This window comes from Odocoileus virginianus, chromosome 18 (assembly GCF_023699985.2).
Source record: "Odocoileus virginianus isolate 20LAN1187 ecotype Illinois chromosome 18, Ovbor_1.2, whole genome shotgun sequence".
In the NCBI taxonomy this organism is placed as follows: Eukaryota; Metazoa; Chordata; class Mammalia; order Artiodactyla; family Cervidae; genus Odocoileus; species Odocoileus virginianus.
Window position 1 is genome coordinate 9,243,961 of NC_069691.1, and position 19,434 is coordinate 9,263,394.

General features: G+C 39.5%; 1 protein-coding gene across 4 annotated transcripts in view; it reads right to left on the reverse strand.

Annotated features, from left to right (window-relative positions):
* VPS13A (vacuolar protein sorting 13 homolog A) overlaps window positions 1-18,918 on the reverse strand; it is a 253,635-nt gene extending 234,717 nt beyond the window's left edge. For all 4 annotated transcript variants that reach the window (XM_020879716.2, XM_020879717.2, XM_020879718.2 and 1 more), the window contains exon 1: window positions 18,717-18,918. In XM_020879716.2, coding sequence (XP_020735375.2) covers window positions 18,717-18,816 — 100 coding nt within the window. In that variant the 5' untranslated portion in view covers window positions 18,817-18,918. The remainder of the gene's footprint in view (window positions 1-18,716) is intronic.
* Window positions 18,919-19,434: the final 516 nt, after the last annotated feature.

Consider the following 19,434-nt stretch of genomic DNA (forward strand, 5'->3'; position numbering starts at 1 on the left):
AGGTTTGATTCCTGGGGAAGATCCCCTGGAGAAGGAAATGGCAATCCACTCCAGTAGTCTTGCCTGGGAAATTCCACGGACAGAGGAGCTTAGTGGGCTAGAGTCCATGGGGTCACAAAAGAGTTGGACAAAACTGATCGACTAAACAACAACAACAACAACAGCTTACTGTGGGCAGATAATTTTTCTACTTTTATCTTTAAACCTCCCTACTAGTTTTGTGTGTGTGGATGACTTCCTACCTTTACTGTCTGTTTGCCCTTACCACTGACCTTCTCATTTAATAATGTTCTTGTTTTCAATTATGGTCTTTTCTTTTTTCACCTAAAGAAGGTTCCTTTAACAACTGCTGTAGGGCTGGTTTTACAGTGCTGAACTCTTTTGGCTTTTGCTTGATTGTAAACTTATGATCTCTCCATTAAATCTCAAGGAGAGCCTTGCTGGGTACAGTATTCTTGAAGGTAGATTTTATCATTTAATCACCTTGAATATATTGTGCCATTCTCTTCCAGCCTGCAGAGTTTCTCCTAAAAATCAGTGGATAACCTTATAGAGATTCCCTTGTAGGTTATGTGTGGTTTTTTCCCTTGTTGCTTTTAGTATTTTCTCAATGTCTCTAATTTTTGTCAGTTTGACTAATGCATGTCTCTGTGAGTTCCTCCTTGGGTTGATCATGCATGGGACTCTCCACACTTTCTGGACTTAAAAGTATTTCCTTTCTCATGTAGGGATGTTTGGGCTATTATGTTTTGCACAGACTGCTATGCACAAAAACATCAGTGACCAGAAACCAAAAGTCTATAATAGATATACACACAAAAGAGAAAAGGAATCCCAAACATAACACAAGAGATATTCATCAAATCACAGGAGAACAAAGGGGGGGTGGGGGGGAAGGGGAGAAAGGGAGAAAACCTACAATAACAAATACAAAATGGCTAACAAAATAACAGTAAGAACATACATATCAATAATTAAGTTAAATATAAGTGGAGAAAACACTCCAACTGAAAGACTCAGAGCAGCTGAATGGATACAGAAACAAGACCCACTACACAAGACTCACTTCAGATCTAGAGATACACACACACTTGAGAGAGGATGAAAAAGGTATTTCATGTAAACGGAAATCAAGAGAAAGCCTAACTGGGAATATTTATATCACATGAAATACTTTAAAGATTGCTACAAATTAGTACAGCCTCTATGGAGAACAGTGTGGAGATTCCTTAAGAAACTGGAAATAGAACTGCCGTATGACCCAGCAGTGCACCGAGGAAACCAGAATTCAAAGAGACACGTGCACCCCAATGTTCATGGCAGCACTGTTTATAATAGCCAGGACGTGGAAGCAACCTAGATGCCCATCAGCAGACGAATGGATAAGGAAGCTGTGGTACATATACACCATGGAATATTACTCAGCCATTAAAAAGAATGCAATTGAATCAGTTCTAATGAGGTGAATGAAACTGGAGCCTATTATACAGAGCGAAGTAAGTGAGAAAGAAAAACACCAATACAGTATATTAACGCATATATATGGAATTTAGAAAGATGGTAACGATGACACTATATGCAAAGCAGAAAAAGAGACACAGATGTAAAGAACCGTCTTTTGGACTCTGTGGGAGAAGGCGAGGGTGGGATGATTTGAGAGAATAGCACTGAAACATGTGTATTATCATCATATGTGAAATAGATCGCCAGTCAGGTTTGATGTTTGAGACAGGGTGCTCGGGGCTGGTGCACTGCGATGACCCTGGGGGATGGGATGGGGAGGGAGGTAGGAGGGGGTTCAGGATGGGGAACACATGTACACCAATGGCCGATTCATGTGAATATATGGCAATATATTAAATAATATATAAACTAATTAGCCTCCAATTAAAATAAATTTTTTTAAAAACTGCTACAAAAAACAGAAAAGGACATTACATACTGATCAAAGGATCAAACCAAGAAGAAGATAAAACAAGTGTAAATATATGTGCACCCAAGAGAAGAGCAACTAAATATATAAGGCAAATCTTAAAAGATGAAAAAGGAGACATCAACAGTAACACAATAATAGTTGGGATTTTAACAACCCTATGTATATCAATGGACAGATCATCCCGACGGAAAATCAAAATGGAAACCCTGGACTTAAAGGACAGACTATACCGCATCTACTTAACTGATATACAGACAGAATTCAATCAAAAAGCGGCAGGACACACATTCTTTTCTAGTGAACATAGAACATTCTCCAGAATAGATCACATGTTGGACCACAAAGCAGGTCTCAGGAAATTTAAGAAAACTGAAATCTTATCAAGCATCTCTTCCATCCACAAAGCTATAAGGTCAGAAACCCACTAAAAGAAAACAACTGCAAAAAACACAAATACAAGGGTTAATCAATGTGCTACTGAATGGTCAATGGATCACTGAAGAAATAAAAGAGGAAACTTTAAATATACTTAGAGACAAATGAAAAAACAACAATCCAAAACCTATGGGAAGCAGCAAAAGCAGTCATATAAGGGAAGTTTATAGCAATACAAGCTTACCTCAGGAAACAGGGAAAATCCCAATTAAAAAACATAACTTTATACCTAAAGCAACTAGATAAAGAACAAACAAAACTCAAAGCTAGCAGAAGGAAGGAAATCATAAACATCAGAGCAGAAATAAGTGAAACAGAGACCAAGAAAATAGAAAAGAACAAGAAAACTAAAAGCTGCTACTTTGAAAACATAGAAAGTCTCCACTGAACCAGGAAGTAAAAGAAAGCATGAGCAGACCAACAAGTACTATAATTTAACCTGTGATTGAAAACTCCCGATAAACAAAAACTCCAGGACCAGACGGCTTTACAGGCAAATTCTACCAAACACTTAGAGTTAACGCCTGTTCTTCTAAAACTACTCCAAAAACTTCAGAGGAAGAACACTTCCAAATTCATTCCATGAAGACACCATCGTCTTGATAGCCAAAACCAAAGATACCACACACAAAAAAAACAAATAACAGGCTGGTATCACTAATGACCACATATGCAACAATTCTCAATAAAATACTAGTAACCTGACTAAAGCAATACATTAAGAGGCTCATACACCATGATCAAGTGGAATTATCCCAGGGATGCAGGGAATTTTCAATCTCCACAAAATAATCGGTGTGATACAGCACATTAGTAAACTGAAGAATAAAAACCTTATGAATCTCTCAATAGATGCAGAAACAGCTTTTGATAAATTCAACATGTATGAGAAAAATGCTCCAGTAAGCAAGCAGAGAGGGAACATATCTCAACATAACAAAGACCATATATGACAAACCCACAGCCACTATTATACTCAATGCTGAAAAGCTGAAAGCATTCCTCTAAGATCAAGAACAAGACAAGTATGTCCACTCTTGCCACATTTACTCAATATAGATTTGGAAGTCCTAGCCATAGCAGAGAAGAAATAAAATGAATCCAAACTGGGAAGGAAAAAGTAAAATCGTCACTGCAGATGACATGGTACTCTACACAGAAAATCATTAAGGTGCTACCAAAAAACTACTGCAGTTCATCAATGAATTCTGTAAATCTGTAGGATACAAAATTAACATACAGAAATCTGTTGCTTTTCTATACACTATAAAAAAAATTAAAGAAACAAACCAATATATTACTGCATCAAAAAGAATAAAGTATTTAGGAGTAAATCTAACCAAAGAGGTACAAGATCTGTATTCAGGAAAAAAACAAAAATTAATCATACCACCCGATGCAAAGTATAGACTCAACGTAACCCCTATCAAAATACCATTGGTATTTTTCACAGAACAGGAACAAATAATTTTGCATGGAAACACAGAAGACCCTGCATAGCTCAAGCAATCTTGAAAAAGAAGAACAGAGCTGGAGCGTCACCCTCTCTGACTTCACACTGTCCCACAAAGCTATCGTTATCAAACTCCAGGAGATGGTTAGCAAACTCTGGGAGACAGTGAAGGACAGGGAAGCCTGGTGTGCCGCAGTCCATTGGGCCGCAAAGAGTTGGACACGACCAAACAACTAAACAACAAAAAATCACCATCCAAACCGTATACTGCTGGCGCAAAAACAGGCACATTGATCAATGTAAGAGGAGAGTCCAGAAATAAATCCCCATATTTACAGTCAGTTAGTCTACAAGAATATACAATGGAGAAAACAGTCTCTTCAATAAGTGGTGCTGAGAAAACTGAACAGCCACATGTAAAAGAATAAAATTAAAACATTTTATAACACCATATACAAAAATAAATTCAACCTGGATTAAAGACCTAATTGCAGCAGTATTTTTTTGGATCCATCTTCTATAGCAAAGAAAAAGGCAAAAAAGTGAATCTACAAAGACAAACCTACTGAGTGGGAGAAAATATTTCCAAATGATAAGACCAATAAGGAGACAACATCCAACATACATTAACAGCTCATAGACCTAGCAATCCCACTACTGTGCATATACCACAAGGAAACCAGAACTGAAAGAGACGCACATACAGCAACGTTCACTGCAGCACCATTTACAGCTGCTAGGACACGGAGAAGGCAATGGCGACCCACTCCAGTCTTCTCGCCTGGAAAATCCCATGGACGGAGGAGCCTGAAAGGCTGCAGTCCATGGGCTTGCTAAGAGTCAGACACGACTGAGCGACTTCACTTTCATGCACTGGAGAAGGAAATGGCAACCCACTCCAGTGTTCTTGCCTGGAGAATCCCAGACTAGTGGGCTGTCGTCTATGGGGTCGCAGAGTTGGACACGACTGAAGCGACCTAGCAGCAGCAGCAGAACATGGAAGCAACCTAGATGTCCATCAACAGATGAATGTATCAGGAAGCTGTGGTACATATACACAATGGACTATTACTCAGCTAGTAAAAGGAATTCATTTGAGTCAGTTCTAATAAGATGGATGAACCTACAACCTATTATACAGAGGTGAAGTAAGTCAGAAAAAGAAATACTGTAGATTAAAGCATATATACAGAACTTAGAAAGATGGTACTGAGAATACTACATGCAGGCAAGCAAAGGAGACACAGACATAAAGAACATACGCTTGGACTCAGTGGGAGGAGAGGGTTGGATGATTTGAGAGAATAGCACTGAAACATGTACATTACCACATGTAAAACAGATGACCAGTGTGAGTTCAATGCATGAAGCAGCACCCAAAGTTGTTGCTCTGGGACAACATAAAGGGACAGGGTGGGGAAGGAGCTGGGAGGGGGGTTCAGGATGGGGAGACACTTGTATACCCATGGCTGATTCGTGTTGATGTATGGCAAAAACCATTACAATATTGTAATTATCCTCCAACTAAAATTAATTAGTTAAAAAAAAAAACCAGCTCATACAACTCAATATCAAACCCCCTCACTGAGAAATTAAATTCCCTAGGGGTCCAGTGGTTGAGACTCCATGTTCCCACTGTATGGAGGGGACCCAGGCTCGACCCCCGGGTCAGGAGACTAAGACCCCACATGCCACACAGCAGCAAAAAAGAAAAGACTGAAAAATGAGCAAAGGAATTGAATAGACATTTTCCCAAAGAAGACATGCAGATGGGCAACAGGCATACGAAAACACGCCCAACATCATTAATCATCAGGGAAATGCAAATCAAAACCACAATATCACCTCACACCTGTCAGAATGGTTGTCATCAAAAAGAAGACAAGTAACTGCCCCTGCTAAGGATATGGAGAAGAGAGAACCCTGGTACACGGTTGGTGAGAATGTAAACTGATACAGCCACCGTGGAAGACAGTGTGGAAGTTTTTCAAAATCTAAAAATATAACTACCAGATGACTCAGCAAGTCCACTCCTGGGAATATATTTGGGGAAAAAAAAAACACTAATTAGAAAATATACATGTACCCCAATGCTCAAAGCCACGTTATTTACAATGCCAAGAAATGGAAGCAACTTAAGTGTCCATCAACAGATGAATGGATAAAGAAGATGTAATACACACATAAAATAGAATAAAGCCATAAGAAAGAATAAAATATTGCCATTTGCAGCAACACAGACAGACTTGGAAGGCATTACGCTAAGTGAAATAAATCAGAGAAAGTATATTACTTACATGTGGAGTCTAAAAAAATGCAACGAGTGAATAAAACGAATAAGAAACAAACTCACAGATATACAGAACAAACTAGTGGTTACCAGTGGGCAGAGGGAAGGAGGGAGCAACCATATAGAGATGAAGGGAGAAAAGGTTATTATGCGATTATACGAAATCATATATGTGAAACCTTTGAAAATTGTAAAGCACTAACAGATTTAAAGAATCTTTCCTTCAATGAAAAAATAAATTAGAAATAAAAATAAAATGTATCTGTGATAATTTCTATTCTGTCCTATCCATAAATTTACAGTACTGAACAAGTCTGAAAATGTACATTTTAAATAAAGTTTAAGTCATTTCACATACTTTTTAAAAAATCAGCAAGCTTATTTAAAGATATGTAAATATTAATAACATAAGCTTCCAAATAGATAAACTTCCATAATAAAATAATAAAAACTTCTGAACTGAAATGTAAAGAGAAAGGTAAAATTAAAATGATAAAATAATGTCCAAGAACCATAGGACAATTCTAAAAGCTGTAACCTAGGCATAATAGGAATACCAGAAGGCAAAAGAGAGAGGAGCAAATGTATACATTTGGAGCAATAATGACTAAGAAATTTCTGCAATTAACGATAAAGTCACCAAACCACAGAGCCAGGCAACTCCAAAAATACCAAGCAGGGAAATAATAAAAAGTCTACCCCTAGGCATACCATGATCAAACTGCAGAAAATGGGGACCAAAAAATCTTGAATATGATTCAGAAAATCCATTTCATGTATATCCAAAGGCAAAGAAAAGGGGTACAAGAAAGATTTCTGCATTCCCATGTTTATTGCACATTATTCACAAAAGCCCAAATACGAAAACCAGTTAGTGTCATCAAGATGAACAGATAAAGAAGATGTGGTTTATATATAAAGGGAATATTAAGCCATGAAAAAGAAATCCTTTCATTTGGAACTACATGGATGGACCCCTTTAAGGGGTTTATGGTGAGATAAGACAGACAATGAAAGACAAACACTGTATGATATAATTTACTTAAAGAATCTAAAAAAGTCAAACTTAAAGGAACAGTAGAACAGTGGTGACCAAGGATTGGAATGTGGGAGAATTGTGGAAATGTTAAAAAACACAAACTTGCAACTAGGAGATAATTAAGTTCTGGAGATCTAATGCAGAGCAGAGTGACTACAGCCAAAATACTGTATTATATAATTCAACACTGTTGAGAGAATAAATCTTGAGCGTTCCCACCACACACACACACACAAATGACGTGCATGTGACACAATAGAGGTGTTAGCTAAAGCTATGGTGGTAATCATACTGTGATATACAAATGTATCACGCCAACATGTTGAACACCTGAAACTTATACGATGTTGTATATAAAGTCTTGAAAGTAGAAAACACACACACTACAATAGACGTGTAAGGAATAACTGGACTGAAAACTCACTAGAGAAAATCTGAAGCAGTCTTCAACAAGCAAAAAAATAAAAGAATTAGAAAATCTGAAGACAGGTCATTTGAAAATAACTAGGAACAAAAAAGAAAAAAATGAAGAAAAGTGAACAGAGGCTAAGGAACTTATGGTACATCATTGAGTGGGTCAATACATACACAATGGGAGTCCAAGAGAAGAGATACAATACATTAATCATGGAGTCCACAAGGAAGAAAGATAAATATAGAGCTTATTTGAACAAATAATAGCTAGAAATTTGAGGAAACACACGAATATACAAATTTCAAGAATTTCAAGCGAGAAACAGAATAATGAAAAAGAGATCATTAAAGGCAACAAGAGAAAAGCAACTTCACATGTACAAAGGATCCTCAATAAGATTATCAGTGGATTTCTCAGCAGAACAGTACAAGCAAAGTAACAAGGGAATGATACATTTAAAGTACTGAATTAAAATTAAAAAAATGTCAACCAAACATTATAGTCAGCAAAAAAGAGGGTAAAATTAAGATATTAATGTTAGATAAACAAAAACTGAGGGGGTTCGTTACCAGGACAGCTGTCTTAGAAGAAATTTTGAAGTCCTACAAGTAAACAAGAAAGAATGCTAAGGGCTAACTTGAACTTACATAGAAATATAAAGTTCTCCAGTAAAGTCAGATAAATAGGCAAATATAAAAACCAGGTCTACAGTGGTCCTCTTCTCCTTTGCCTTTCGCTTTCTTCTTTTCACAGCTGTTTGTAAGGCTTCCTCAGACAACCATTTTGCCTTTTTTCAAAGGAGAAAAGGAAAGATATACCCATTTGAATGCAAAGTTCCAAAGAATAGCAAGGAGAGATAAGAAAGCCTTCCTCAGTGATCAATGCAAAAAAAAAAAAAAACAGAGGAAAACAACAGAATGGGAAAGACTAGAGATCTCTTCAAGAAAATTGAAGACCAAGGGAATATTTCATGCAAAGATGGGCACAAATAAGGACAGAAATGTTATGGATCTAACAGAAGCAGAAGATATTAAGAAGAGGTGGCAAGAATACACAAAAGAACTGTACAAAAAAGATCATGACCCAGATAATCCTGATGGTGTGATCACTCACCTAGAGCCAGATATCCTGGAATGTGAAGTCAAGTGGGCCTTAGGAAGCATCACTGTGAACAAAGCCAGTGGAGGTGATGGAATTCCAGTTGAGCTATTTCAAATCCTAAAAGATGATGCTGTGAAAGTGCTGCACTCAATATGCCAGCAAATTTGGAAAACTCAGCAGTGGCCACAGGACTGGAAAAGGTCAGTTTTCATTCCAGTCCCAAAGAAAGGCAATGCCAAAGAATGCTCAAACTATCGCACAACTGCACTCATCTCACACGCTAGCAAAGTAATGCTCAAAATTCTCCAAGCCAGGCTTCAACATTACGTGAACCGTGAACTTCCAGATGTTCAAGCTAGTTTTAGAAAAGGCAGAGGAACCAGAGATCAAATTGCCAACATCCACTGGATCATCAAAAAAGCAAGAGAGTTCCAGAAAAACATCTACTTCTGCTTTATTGATTATGCCAAAGCCTTTGACTGTGTGGATCACAACAAACTGCAGAAAATTCTCAAAGAGGTGGGAATACCAGACCACCTGACCTGCCTCCTGAGAAATCTGTGTGCAGGTCAGAAAGCAACAGTTAGAACTGGACATCGAACAACAGACTGATTCCAAATCGGGAAAAGAGTACGTCAAGGTTGTATATTGTCACCCTGCTCATTTAACTTATATGCAGAGTACATCATGAGAAATGCTGGACTGGATAAAGCACAAGCTGGAATCAAGATTGCTGGGAGAAATATCAATAACCTCAGATATGCAGATGACACCACGCTTATGGCAGAAAGTGAAGAACTAAAAAGCCTCTTGATGAAAGTGAAAGAGGAGAGTGAAAAAGTTGGCTTAAAGCTCAACATTCAGTAAACTAAGATCATGGCATCTGGTCCCATCACTTCATAGCAAATAGATGGGGAAACAGTGGAAAGAGTGACAGACTTTATTTGGGGGGGGGGGGGCTCCAAAATCACTGCAGATGGTGACTGCAGCCATGAAATTAAAAGACGCTTGCTCCGTGGAAGAAAAGTTATGACCAAACTAGACAGTATCTTAAAAAGCAGAGACATTACTTTGCCAACAAAGCTATGGTTTTTCCAATGGTCATGTATGGATGTGAGAGCTGGACTATAAAGAAAGCTGAGAGCCCAAGAACTGAATCCTTTGAACTGTGATGTTGGAGAAGACTCTTAAGAGTGACTTGGACAGCAAGGATATCCAACCAGTCTATCCTAAAGGAAATCAGCCCTGAATATTCATTTGAAGAACTGATGCTGAACCTGAAACTCCAATACTCTGGCCACTTGATGCAAAGAACTGACTTATTTGACCCTGATGCTGGGAAAGATTGAAGGCAGGAGGAGAAATGGACTGGAATGGGTGAATTTAACTCAGATGACCATTATAACTACTACTGTGGGCAAGAATCCCTTAGAAGATAGGGAGTAGCCATCACAGTCAACAAAAGAGTCCAAAATGCAGTACCTGAATGCAATCTCAAAAATGACAGAATGATCTCTGTTCATTTCCAAGGCAAGTCGTTCAATATCACAGTAATCCAAGTCTATGCCCCAACCAGTAATGCTGAAGAAGCTGAAGTTGAATGGCTCAATAAAGACCTACAAGACCTTATAGAACTAACACCCAAAAAAGATGTCCTTTTCATTACAGGGGACTGGAATGCAACAGTAGGAAGTCAAGAGATACCTGAAGTAACAGGCAAATTTGGCCTTGTGCTAACAGAGTTTTGCCAAAAGAATGCATCGGTCATAGCAAACACCCTCTTCCAACAACACAAGAGAAGACTCTACACATGGACATCACCAGATGGTCAACACCAAAATCAGACTGATTATATTCTTTGCAGCCAAAGATGGAGAAGCTCTATACAGTCAGCAAAAACAAGACCCACAGCTAACTATGGCTCAGATCATGAACTCCTTATTGCCAAATTCAGACTTAAATTGAAGAAAGTAGGGAAGACCACTAGACCATTCAGGTATAACCTAAAGCAAGTCCCTTATGATTGTACAGTGGAAGTGAGAAATAGATTAAAGGGACAGAGATTCATGACATTGTACAGGAGGCAGGGATCAAGACCATCCTCAAGAAAAAGAAATGCAAAAAGGCAAAATGGTTGTCTGAGGAGGCCTTACAAAATAGCTTTGAAATGAAGTGATGCGAAAGGCAAACGAGAAAAGGAAAGATGTATGAGGAGTGGAATACAACTGACTCTTGAACAACAGAGCTCTGCATTTTGTGGGTACACTTGTATGTGAATTTTTTCCAATAAATACATACTTCAGAATTACATCATCAGTGAATCTGAGGATGTGAACCACAGATATGGAAGGCCAACTGTAAAGTTATATGCAGGTTTTCGACTGTGTGGGGATTTGAAGCCCTAACCCCTGTGGTGCTAAAGTGTCAATTGTAAGTAAAATGAAAAATGAAGGAGGGGATAATATTACCAATTTCACGGAAATAAAAAGGACTATAAGAATACTATGAACAGCTATGTATCTACAAATTTGATAGCCTAGATAAAATGGATAAATTCCTAGAAATATGCACACTACCACTAATGAATCATAAAGAAACGCATAATCTGCACAGATTTGTAATGAGATTTCATCAGTAATCAAAAAACATCCCAACAACAATGACAACAATAAAAGCTGAGAACAGAAGAGTTTTACTGTAGAATTCTACCAAACATTTAAAAGAGAACACCAATCCTCCTCAAACTCTTTTAAAAAAATTCGAAGGAAACACTTCCAAACTGCATATAGGTCTCCATTAATCTGATACCAAAGCATAGGATACCACAAGAAAACTACAGATCAGTATCCCTCATGAATACTGAGCCAAAAATCCTCAACAAAATACTAGCAACCAAAATTGAATGGTACACTAAAAGAATTAGCACTATTATTCAATGTAATATTCTAGGAATGGAAAGATGATTCAACATACGAATTCAATCAGGGTAATACACCTCATTAACAGAATGAACTAACACAGGATCACTTCAACTGATGAAGAAAATGCATTCAAAAACTTCAACATTCTTTCAAGATAAAAACATTCAAAAAATTAGGAATAAAAGTAAACTATCTCAAGATATTAAAGCCATATATGGAAAGCACACAGTGAACTTCATATGTAATGGTGCAAGATATGTCTTTCTCTAACATCAGAACAAGGTAAAGATGTCCACTTTTGCCACTTTTACTCAACACAATGTCATAGCCAGAGCAATTAGGCAAGAAGAATAAATAAAAGGAATCCACATTGGAAAGGAAGAAGGAAAAATCTCTCTGTTCATAGACAACATGATCTTACATGAAGAAAAATATTCCACAAAAAAAACTGCTAGAATAAAGAAATTCAGCATGTTGCTGGATTTGATACATAATCAAAATACAAAAATCAGTTGTTTCTATACACTTAACCCAAGATGGAAACTATGAAAACAATTACATTTACAATTGTGTTAGTTAGTTGCTAAGTCATGTCCAACTCTTGTAACCCCATGGACTGCAGGCCGCCAGGTTCTCTGTCCATGGGATTTCTCAGGCAAGAATACTGGAGTGGGTTGCCATTTCCTTCCCCAGGGGAACTTCCACACCCAGGGATTGAACCCACATCTTATTGCACGCAGAATCTTTACCACTGAGCCACCAAGGAAGCCGTTTACAACAGTATCAAAAACAACAAAATAGACAGGAAAAAACCATTGGGAGAGAGGAGAATGATTTATACCCCAAGTCCTACAAGACATTGTTGAAATAAAGAAAACAACACATATAAATAGAAAAACATCGCATTTTCACAATATTGTTAAGATATCACTACCACCCAAAGCAACCTACAGATCCAATGTAATCCACATTAAATCCCAATTCTTTTCAGAAATAGATTCATTTTTAAATTCATATGACATTTCAAAGGACCCACAGTCAAAACAACCTTCAAAGGAATGTTGGCAATCTCACATTTCCTAATTTTGAAAATTATGCAAATGATGTGACTAACAAGGGGTTAGCGTCCAAAATATGCAAACAGTTCATATCAAAAAAACAATCTAATCAAAAAAATGGGTGGAAGACCTGAATAGACATTTTTCCAAAGACAACACACAGAAGGCTAAATAAGCATGTGAAAAGACTCTCAGTATTGCTAGTTACTAGAGACATGGAAATCAAAACCACAATGAGGTATCACCTCACTGCTGGAATACCTATCATCACAAAGTCTACAAATAACTGATGTTAGCATACAGAGAAATGGCAACCCTTGTACACTGTTGGGGGGAAGGTAAGTTGGTACAGCCACAGTGGAAGGCAGTAAGGAGGTCCCTTTAGAAAGTAAAAATAAAACTAGACTATGATCCAGCACTAATTGATAAAGACGGAGGCAACCCAGTGTTTATAGCAGCAGTACTTACAACAGCCAAGACATGGAAACAACTCAACTGTCCAGCAATAGATGACTGGGTTAAAAAGATGTCTCACATACATTCACACATACACAAAATAGTACTCAGTCATAAAAATGAAATATAGCCATATACAGCAATGAAGATGAACACAGAGAATATCATACTTAGTGAAAAAAGTCAGAGAAGGCAAATATTATATGATGTCAACTATATATGGAATCTAAATAAGTGTATATACAAAACAGAAACAGACTCACAGAAATAGAAAATAAACTTGTCGTTACAAAAGGAGAGAGGGAAAGAAGGAAGAACAAATTAGGGGTATGTGATGAAGATATAAAAACTGTTGCCAGACTGGATGAAGCACAAGATGGAATCAAGATTGCTGGGAGAAATGTCAGTAACGTCAGATATGCAGATAACACACCTTTATGACAGAAAGCAAAGAGGAACTAAAGAGCCTCTTGATGAAGGTGAAAGAAGAGAGTGAAAAAGCTGGCTTAAAACTCAACATTCAAAAAATGAAGATCATGGCATCCGGCCCCATCACTTCATGGCAAATAAATGGGGAAACAATGGAAACAGTGACAGACTTTATTTTCTTAGGCTCCAAAATCACTGCAGATGGTGACTGCAGCCATGAAATTAAAAGATGCTTGCGCCTTGGAAGAAAAGCTATGACCACCCTAGACAGCATACTAAAAAGCAGAGACATTACTTTGCCAACAAAGGTCTGTCTGGTCAAGGCTTGGTTTTTCCAGTGGTCATGTATGGATGTGAGAGTTGGACTGTGAAGAAAGCTGAGTGCCGAAGAACTGATGCTTTTGAACTGTGGTGTTGGAAGAGACTCTTGAGAGTCCCTTGGACAGCAAGGAGATCCAACCAGTCCATCCTAAAGGAAATCAGTTCTGAATATTCATTGGAAGGACTGATGCTGAAGCTCCAATACTTTGGCCACCTGATGCGAAGAACTGACTCATCTAAAAAGACCCTGATGCTGGGAAAGATTGAAAGCGGGAGGAGAAGGCAATGACAGAGGATGAGATGGTTGGATGGCATCACCAACTCAATGGACATGGATTTGGGTAAACTCTGGGAGTTGGTGATGGACAGGGAGGCCTGGCGTGCTGCAGTCCATGGGGTCACAAAGAGAGAGACACAAGGGAGCAGCTGAACTGAACTGAACCTAAGACTACACATAAAGAGAAACATTTTAACAGATTAACATTTCAAAAACAGAATATGCAATTTAGTTTTGTTTTTTTAAAAAGAAGTCTGAACTTCTAATATTACACAAAGATGTCAGACATAACAAATTTTTTTTTTTTTAATTTGCCCAAGTATTGTAATTTTGGAGCAAAAAAAGAAAATAAGTGAGAAGAAAGAAAAATATAATATTAAAAGGTACACTCTATCTTACAAATGATAATTCTATTACACAAGACATCCTTACTACTACTTCTGCCCCTGAATTTCTAATATTTTTGCCCTGAAAGTGCCCTTAAAATGCACCTCATTTGGACATCACAATCCCATGTCAGTTGGTTAAAAAATACTGGTGGGGGGTGTCCTACTTTCAATAAATGAATTATAGTATCTGGGAAGTAGTTCCAAAAATATCTGTATTTCTAACAATCACATATGACTGATTCTGATGCAGCCTAGCTCTTGAGTGAAATATTAAACACTAGTTGGTTTAGCAAAGTTGGGAGGTGAATCGCAGATATGTCTATGCAGTACTACCAACTCCCTAAACAGATGATACACAGGAAGGATGGAAGGGTGGAACTAACACTGTTTAAAATATATACTTTATCAACATCAGAATCTGCCAACAGTTTGAGAAAAAACTCAATTCCTCTCTCTCCTTCCACAAAATAGATGCTTCCAGGACTCCGTCTCCTTAGTGCAAGGCACAGTACAGTGGCACTGTTTTACTGCAGTATCATTAGCTTTGTAAACTTCATATATAACAATGTTTCTAAGGAAAAAAGAATTCTAATTTTCAAAGGAACATCTCTGAAACAAATTTTCCATTATTAGATATGAAACCATCAATTTAACTTCTGTAGGAAATGGCAACCCACTCCAGTGTTCTTGCCTGGAGAATCCCAGGGACGGCGGAGCCTGGTGGGCTGCCATCTATGGGGTCGCACAGAGTCGGACACAACTGAAGCGACTTAGCAGCAGCAGCCTACTAATTATACTATTCATATGCCAATAGTGATATTAACTGGATTACTATACAGAAGCCTAGCAAAAGCACACATTTACTAATAGGTCCTCCTGACACTAGACCATAAAATATTAAGTCCATAATCTTAACATTTTTCCTATGTAGCATCTAGTTTCTATTATTGAGATTTTCAAAGAATTTTTAATCCTCTAAGTTTATCAAGAATTATTATTGCTTTTTAAATACTTTAAGAATATTTTAAATTCTGCCTAGTACTCAAAAAATGTAAAATATAAAATCATAAAGTTTCTGGAATAAAACACAGTAGAAAATCTTTGTGACTTTGGGTTAGGGAAAGATTTCACAGATACACCACCAAAAGCATTACTCATAAATTCTGATAAACTGGACTTGATTAAAATTTTAAACTTTTGTTTTACAAAAGACAGTCTTGGAAACGACTCCGAGAAAGTATTTTTCAAATCACCTATCTTACAAAGGACTTGCATCCATAATACTTAAAAGAATTTTCAAGAGTTTGGAAATTCCTTAAAATGTCTAAACATAGTTACCATATCACTCAGAAATTCCTCCTCTATACACAAGAGAACTTAAAGTATATGTCCATGAAAAACCTGTACATGAAAGTTCACAGCAGCATTAGTCATAAAAGGAAAAAGTAATAATAATTTAAATGTCCATCAACTGATGAACAGATAAACAAAATGAGTTATACCCATACAATGGAATGTTATTAACAGCCACAAAAACGAATTAAATACTGATATATGCTACAATATAAATGAACCTTGAGAATATAATACTAAGTGAAAGAAACCAGAAACAAGAGACCATGTATATTATGATTCCATTTACACGAAATGTCCAGAATTGGCAATCAATAGAAGACAAAAAGTGTATTAGTGATTGCCAGAGGAAGGTGGGGATAAATTTGTAGTGATTATTAACAGGTATGAGATTTATTTTTGGAGTGTTGAAAATGTTCTGGAATTAGATGTACCAACAGTTGCACAATTTTGATGCATGCCACACATGAATGCCTCTCAAATTCATTTCATTTAGTAAGTGAAAGGAATGAAACTAAGAAATCAGATCCATGAAGATACATACCACATAATTCCATTTATATGGCACTCTAGAAAAGGCAAAACTGTAGGGATGGAAACGACCAATGGTTGCCAGGAGGAAGGGTAGGAGTTGGGTGGGAGACTACTAGAGGGGCAGCAGAGGGAATTCTGAGGTATGGAAACAGTGTCAGGCTTTATTTTTCTGGACTCCAAAATCACTGCAGATGGTGACTGCAGCCATGAAAGTAAAAGACACTTACTCCCTGGAAGGAAAGTTATGACCAACCTACATAGCATATTAAGAAGCAGAGACATTACTTTGCCAACAAAGGCCCGTCTAGTCAAGGCTATGGTTTTTCCAGTGGTCATGTATGGATGTGAGAGTTGGACTATAAAGAAAGCTGAGCGCTGAAGAATTGATGCTTTTGAACTGTGGTGTTGGAGAAGACTCTTGAGAGTCCCTTGGACTGGAAGGAGATACAACCAGTCCATCCTAAAGGAGATCAGTCCTGGGTGTTCATTGGAGGGACTGATGTTAAAGCTGAAACTCCAATACTTTGGCCACCTGATGAGAAGAGCTGACTCATTAGAAAAGACCCTAATGCTAGGAAAGATTGAAGGCAGGAGGAGAAGGGGACAACAGAGGATGAGATGGTTGGATGGCATCACCAACTCAATGGACAGGAGTTTGGGTAAACCCCAGGAATTGGTGATGGACAGAGAGGCCTGGTGAGCTAGAGTCCACGGGGTCGCAAAGAGTCCGACGCCACTGAGTGACAGAACTGAACTGATATTTTTTCTGTATCAAGATCGTGATGCTGGATACATGCTTCCTTGTATTTGTCAAATTGATAGAACTGTGCAGCACAACAGTGAATTTAGTGTAAAGTATTTTAAATTAACAAATCCACTGAAAAATCAAACTCTACACCAACCTCCACCTTGAAGTAAAAGCAATTTTCCACTACAGATTAAAAGCAAAGCACACCACAAAATGTTCTCAAGACTTCCAACTGAAGTGGGTGGAGACAAGTTTTATCATTATTTTACAAATGAAAAGCAGCACAGATTAAACTATCTGTAAATTTCCGGTACTAGTCAGAGATGCTGAGCTAGCATTTATGTTCTTTATTCCTGCAGTCCCACTCTCTACCAAGGTACTAGATATCAACAGTAGTTAAGAGGTTTTCTTTATCAAACTAAATTACCTATTTACACTATTAAATAAAGGAGAAATACCACGATAAATGAGTACTTTAGAAGAAGGCTGCCAAGTGTGTGCATATTCAAAAAGACTAAAATTATATATATATATACGTGTGTGTGTGTGTGTATATATATATATATATATATAACACAAGGAAATTAACCCTAGCTTTGGCCTGGGAAAGACATTTCATAAGAAAAAGAATCTATTTCTAATGGGTGTTTAAAATAGATAAGGGTGTAATACAAAAACAGGTGGAAGCACAGCACTAAAAACGAAACTCCAAATAAGGAAATACACCAGAATAAACGGATACAAAGTAAAGCATCAGTCCTTCACCATCCAACTTCACATCTCACTTAGCATAAGGACATGTCTCTTTTAGGTCTGGGATGTTACACTGCGCACCAAGCTTCTTTAAAAATTCAGTGACTCAACGCGACCCACAAAACCCCAAGGCCTTAACAAGCTTGACACATCGCTGGGTCAGGTTGTAAATTGACAACACACCACCAATCTTTCGAGCGATCCCGCACAGGAGTTTTCGCTCTGTTATCAGCCGAGCCTCACGGACTCGAAGCGGTGAGCCCGGAAGGGGGAGCCGAGCAGCCAGCAGGTTTTGGCCATACCCGGAGGCTGGGCGCGTAAGGAGGACGGCATCTCCGGTCGCAGCTCCTGGCTTTCACGTGCGAGGCGGCGTGCGGCCCTCAGTGGGCTGCCCGGACCTCCATCACAACCGAAGGGGCGAAAATGACAGGGACCAGACGAAGCCCAGGGTGTCTCGAGGCCGCCCCTCGCCCAACACAGCTGAAACCGGACCTCGAGGGGCAGAAAAGGGCGGGTCGGTGGAATTTGAACTCCAGACCCTTGGAGTCCACTGTGGGTCCCTTCGGCGGAAAAGGGGGGTGGGGGCGGCCTTTCCATCCAGCATCAGAGACCCCAATCCCCTCCAGCCAAAAAACTAACTCGCCGATGGAGGCCCAGCAACTGCCGCCTGGCTCTACGTAACATGACCCCAAACGAGGGCGGCGGCAGGTGGCAGAGTGGGGCCCGAGGTCCCAAGAAGGCAGGGCCGGCTCTGTCAACGGAAGCACGGGAGGGAGGCGAGATGGAGGGACTGCGGCGGTCTCGTTACCTGCCCAGATGCCCAGACTGAGCTGGGACGTGTCCAGGTTCACCACATAGTCCCCCAAGAATCGGTTCAACACGTCCACGACCACCGACTCGAACACCATCTTCCTCAGCCGCGGTGGACACGGCGCCCCTTCTTCCTGCGCCTGCCTTCTCGAGCCCCTCTCACGAGACTGCTCGGTTCACCGGCTCCTGGGCGGCTCCGACCGTGGTGCCACCCGCGCCGGACGCGTAGCCCCGCCACGAGCCCTATGAGGGGCGGAGGCGGTCGCTCGCGCTACGCATGTGCGGCTCCGGATCCAGGGTTGGGCGGAGCGCGAGGCCCGAGAGAGAGCTAAGGCGGCTGCGCGGCCGCCTCTCCAGATCCTGCCCTAGTCGGGCGGAGCGCGGCTCCTTTTTCTCCTCGGCCCCGCCTCCTCCCCCATCGCCAGGCAACCGGACAGGTACCTGGAGTTGCCAGGCATTTCTGACCCCGCCCCCAGCGGCCGTCTGACCTCCCCACTGGCAGCGGGGGCGGGGGGCGGGGCGACAGGGGGCGCGGCGGTTACTCCCGGCCCGGAACGCCCCGCCCCTAACTGAGGAGACACGCCCCCAAGTGGGCCGCGAGGTCCTAAATCTGAGTAAAGCGGCAGCTGATTAAAAATGCCTTACGCATTAGTTAGGCTGGAGGCTCTCAAGTGGAGTCCCGGGGAGCTTCGCACTTATTATTACAAGTTGGGAGG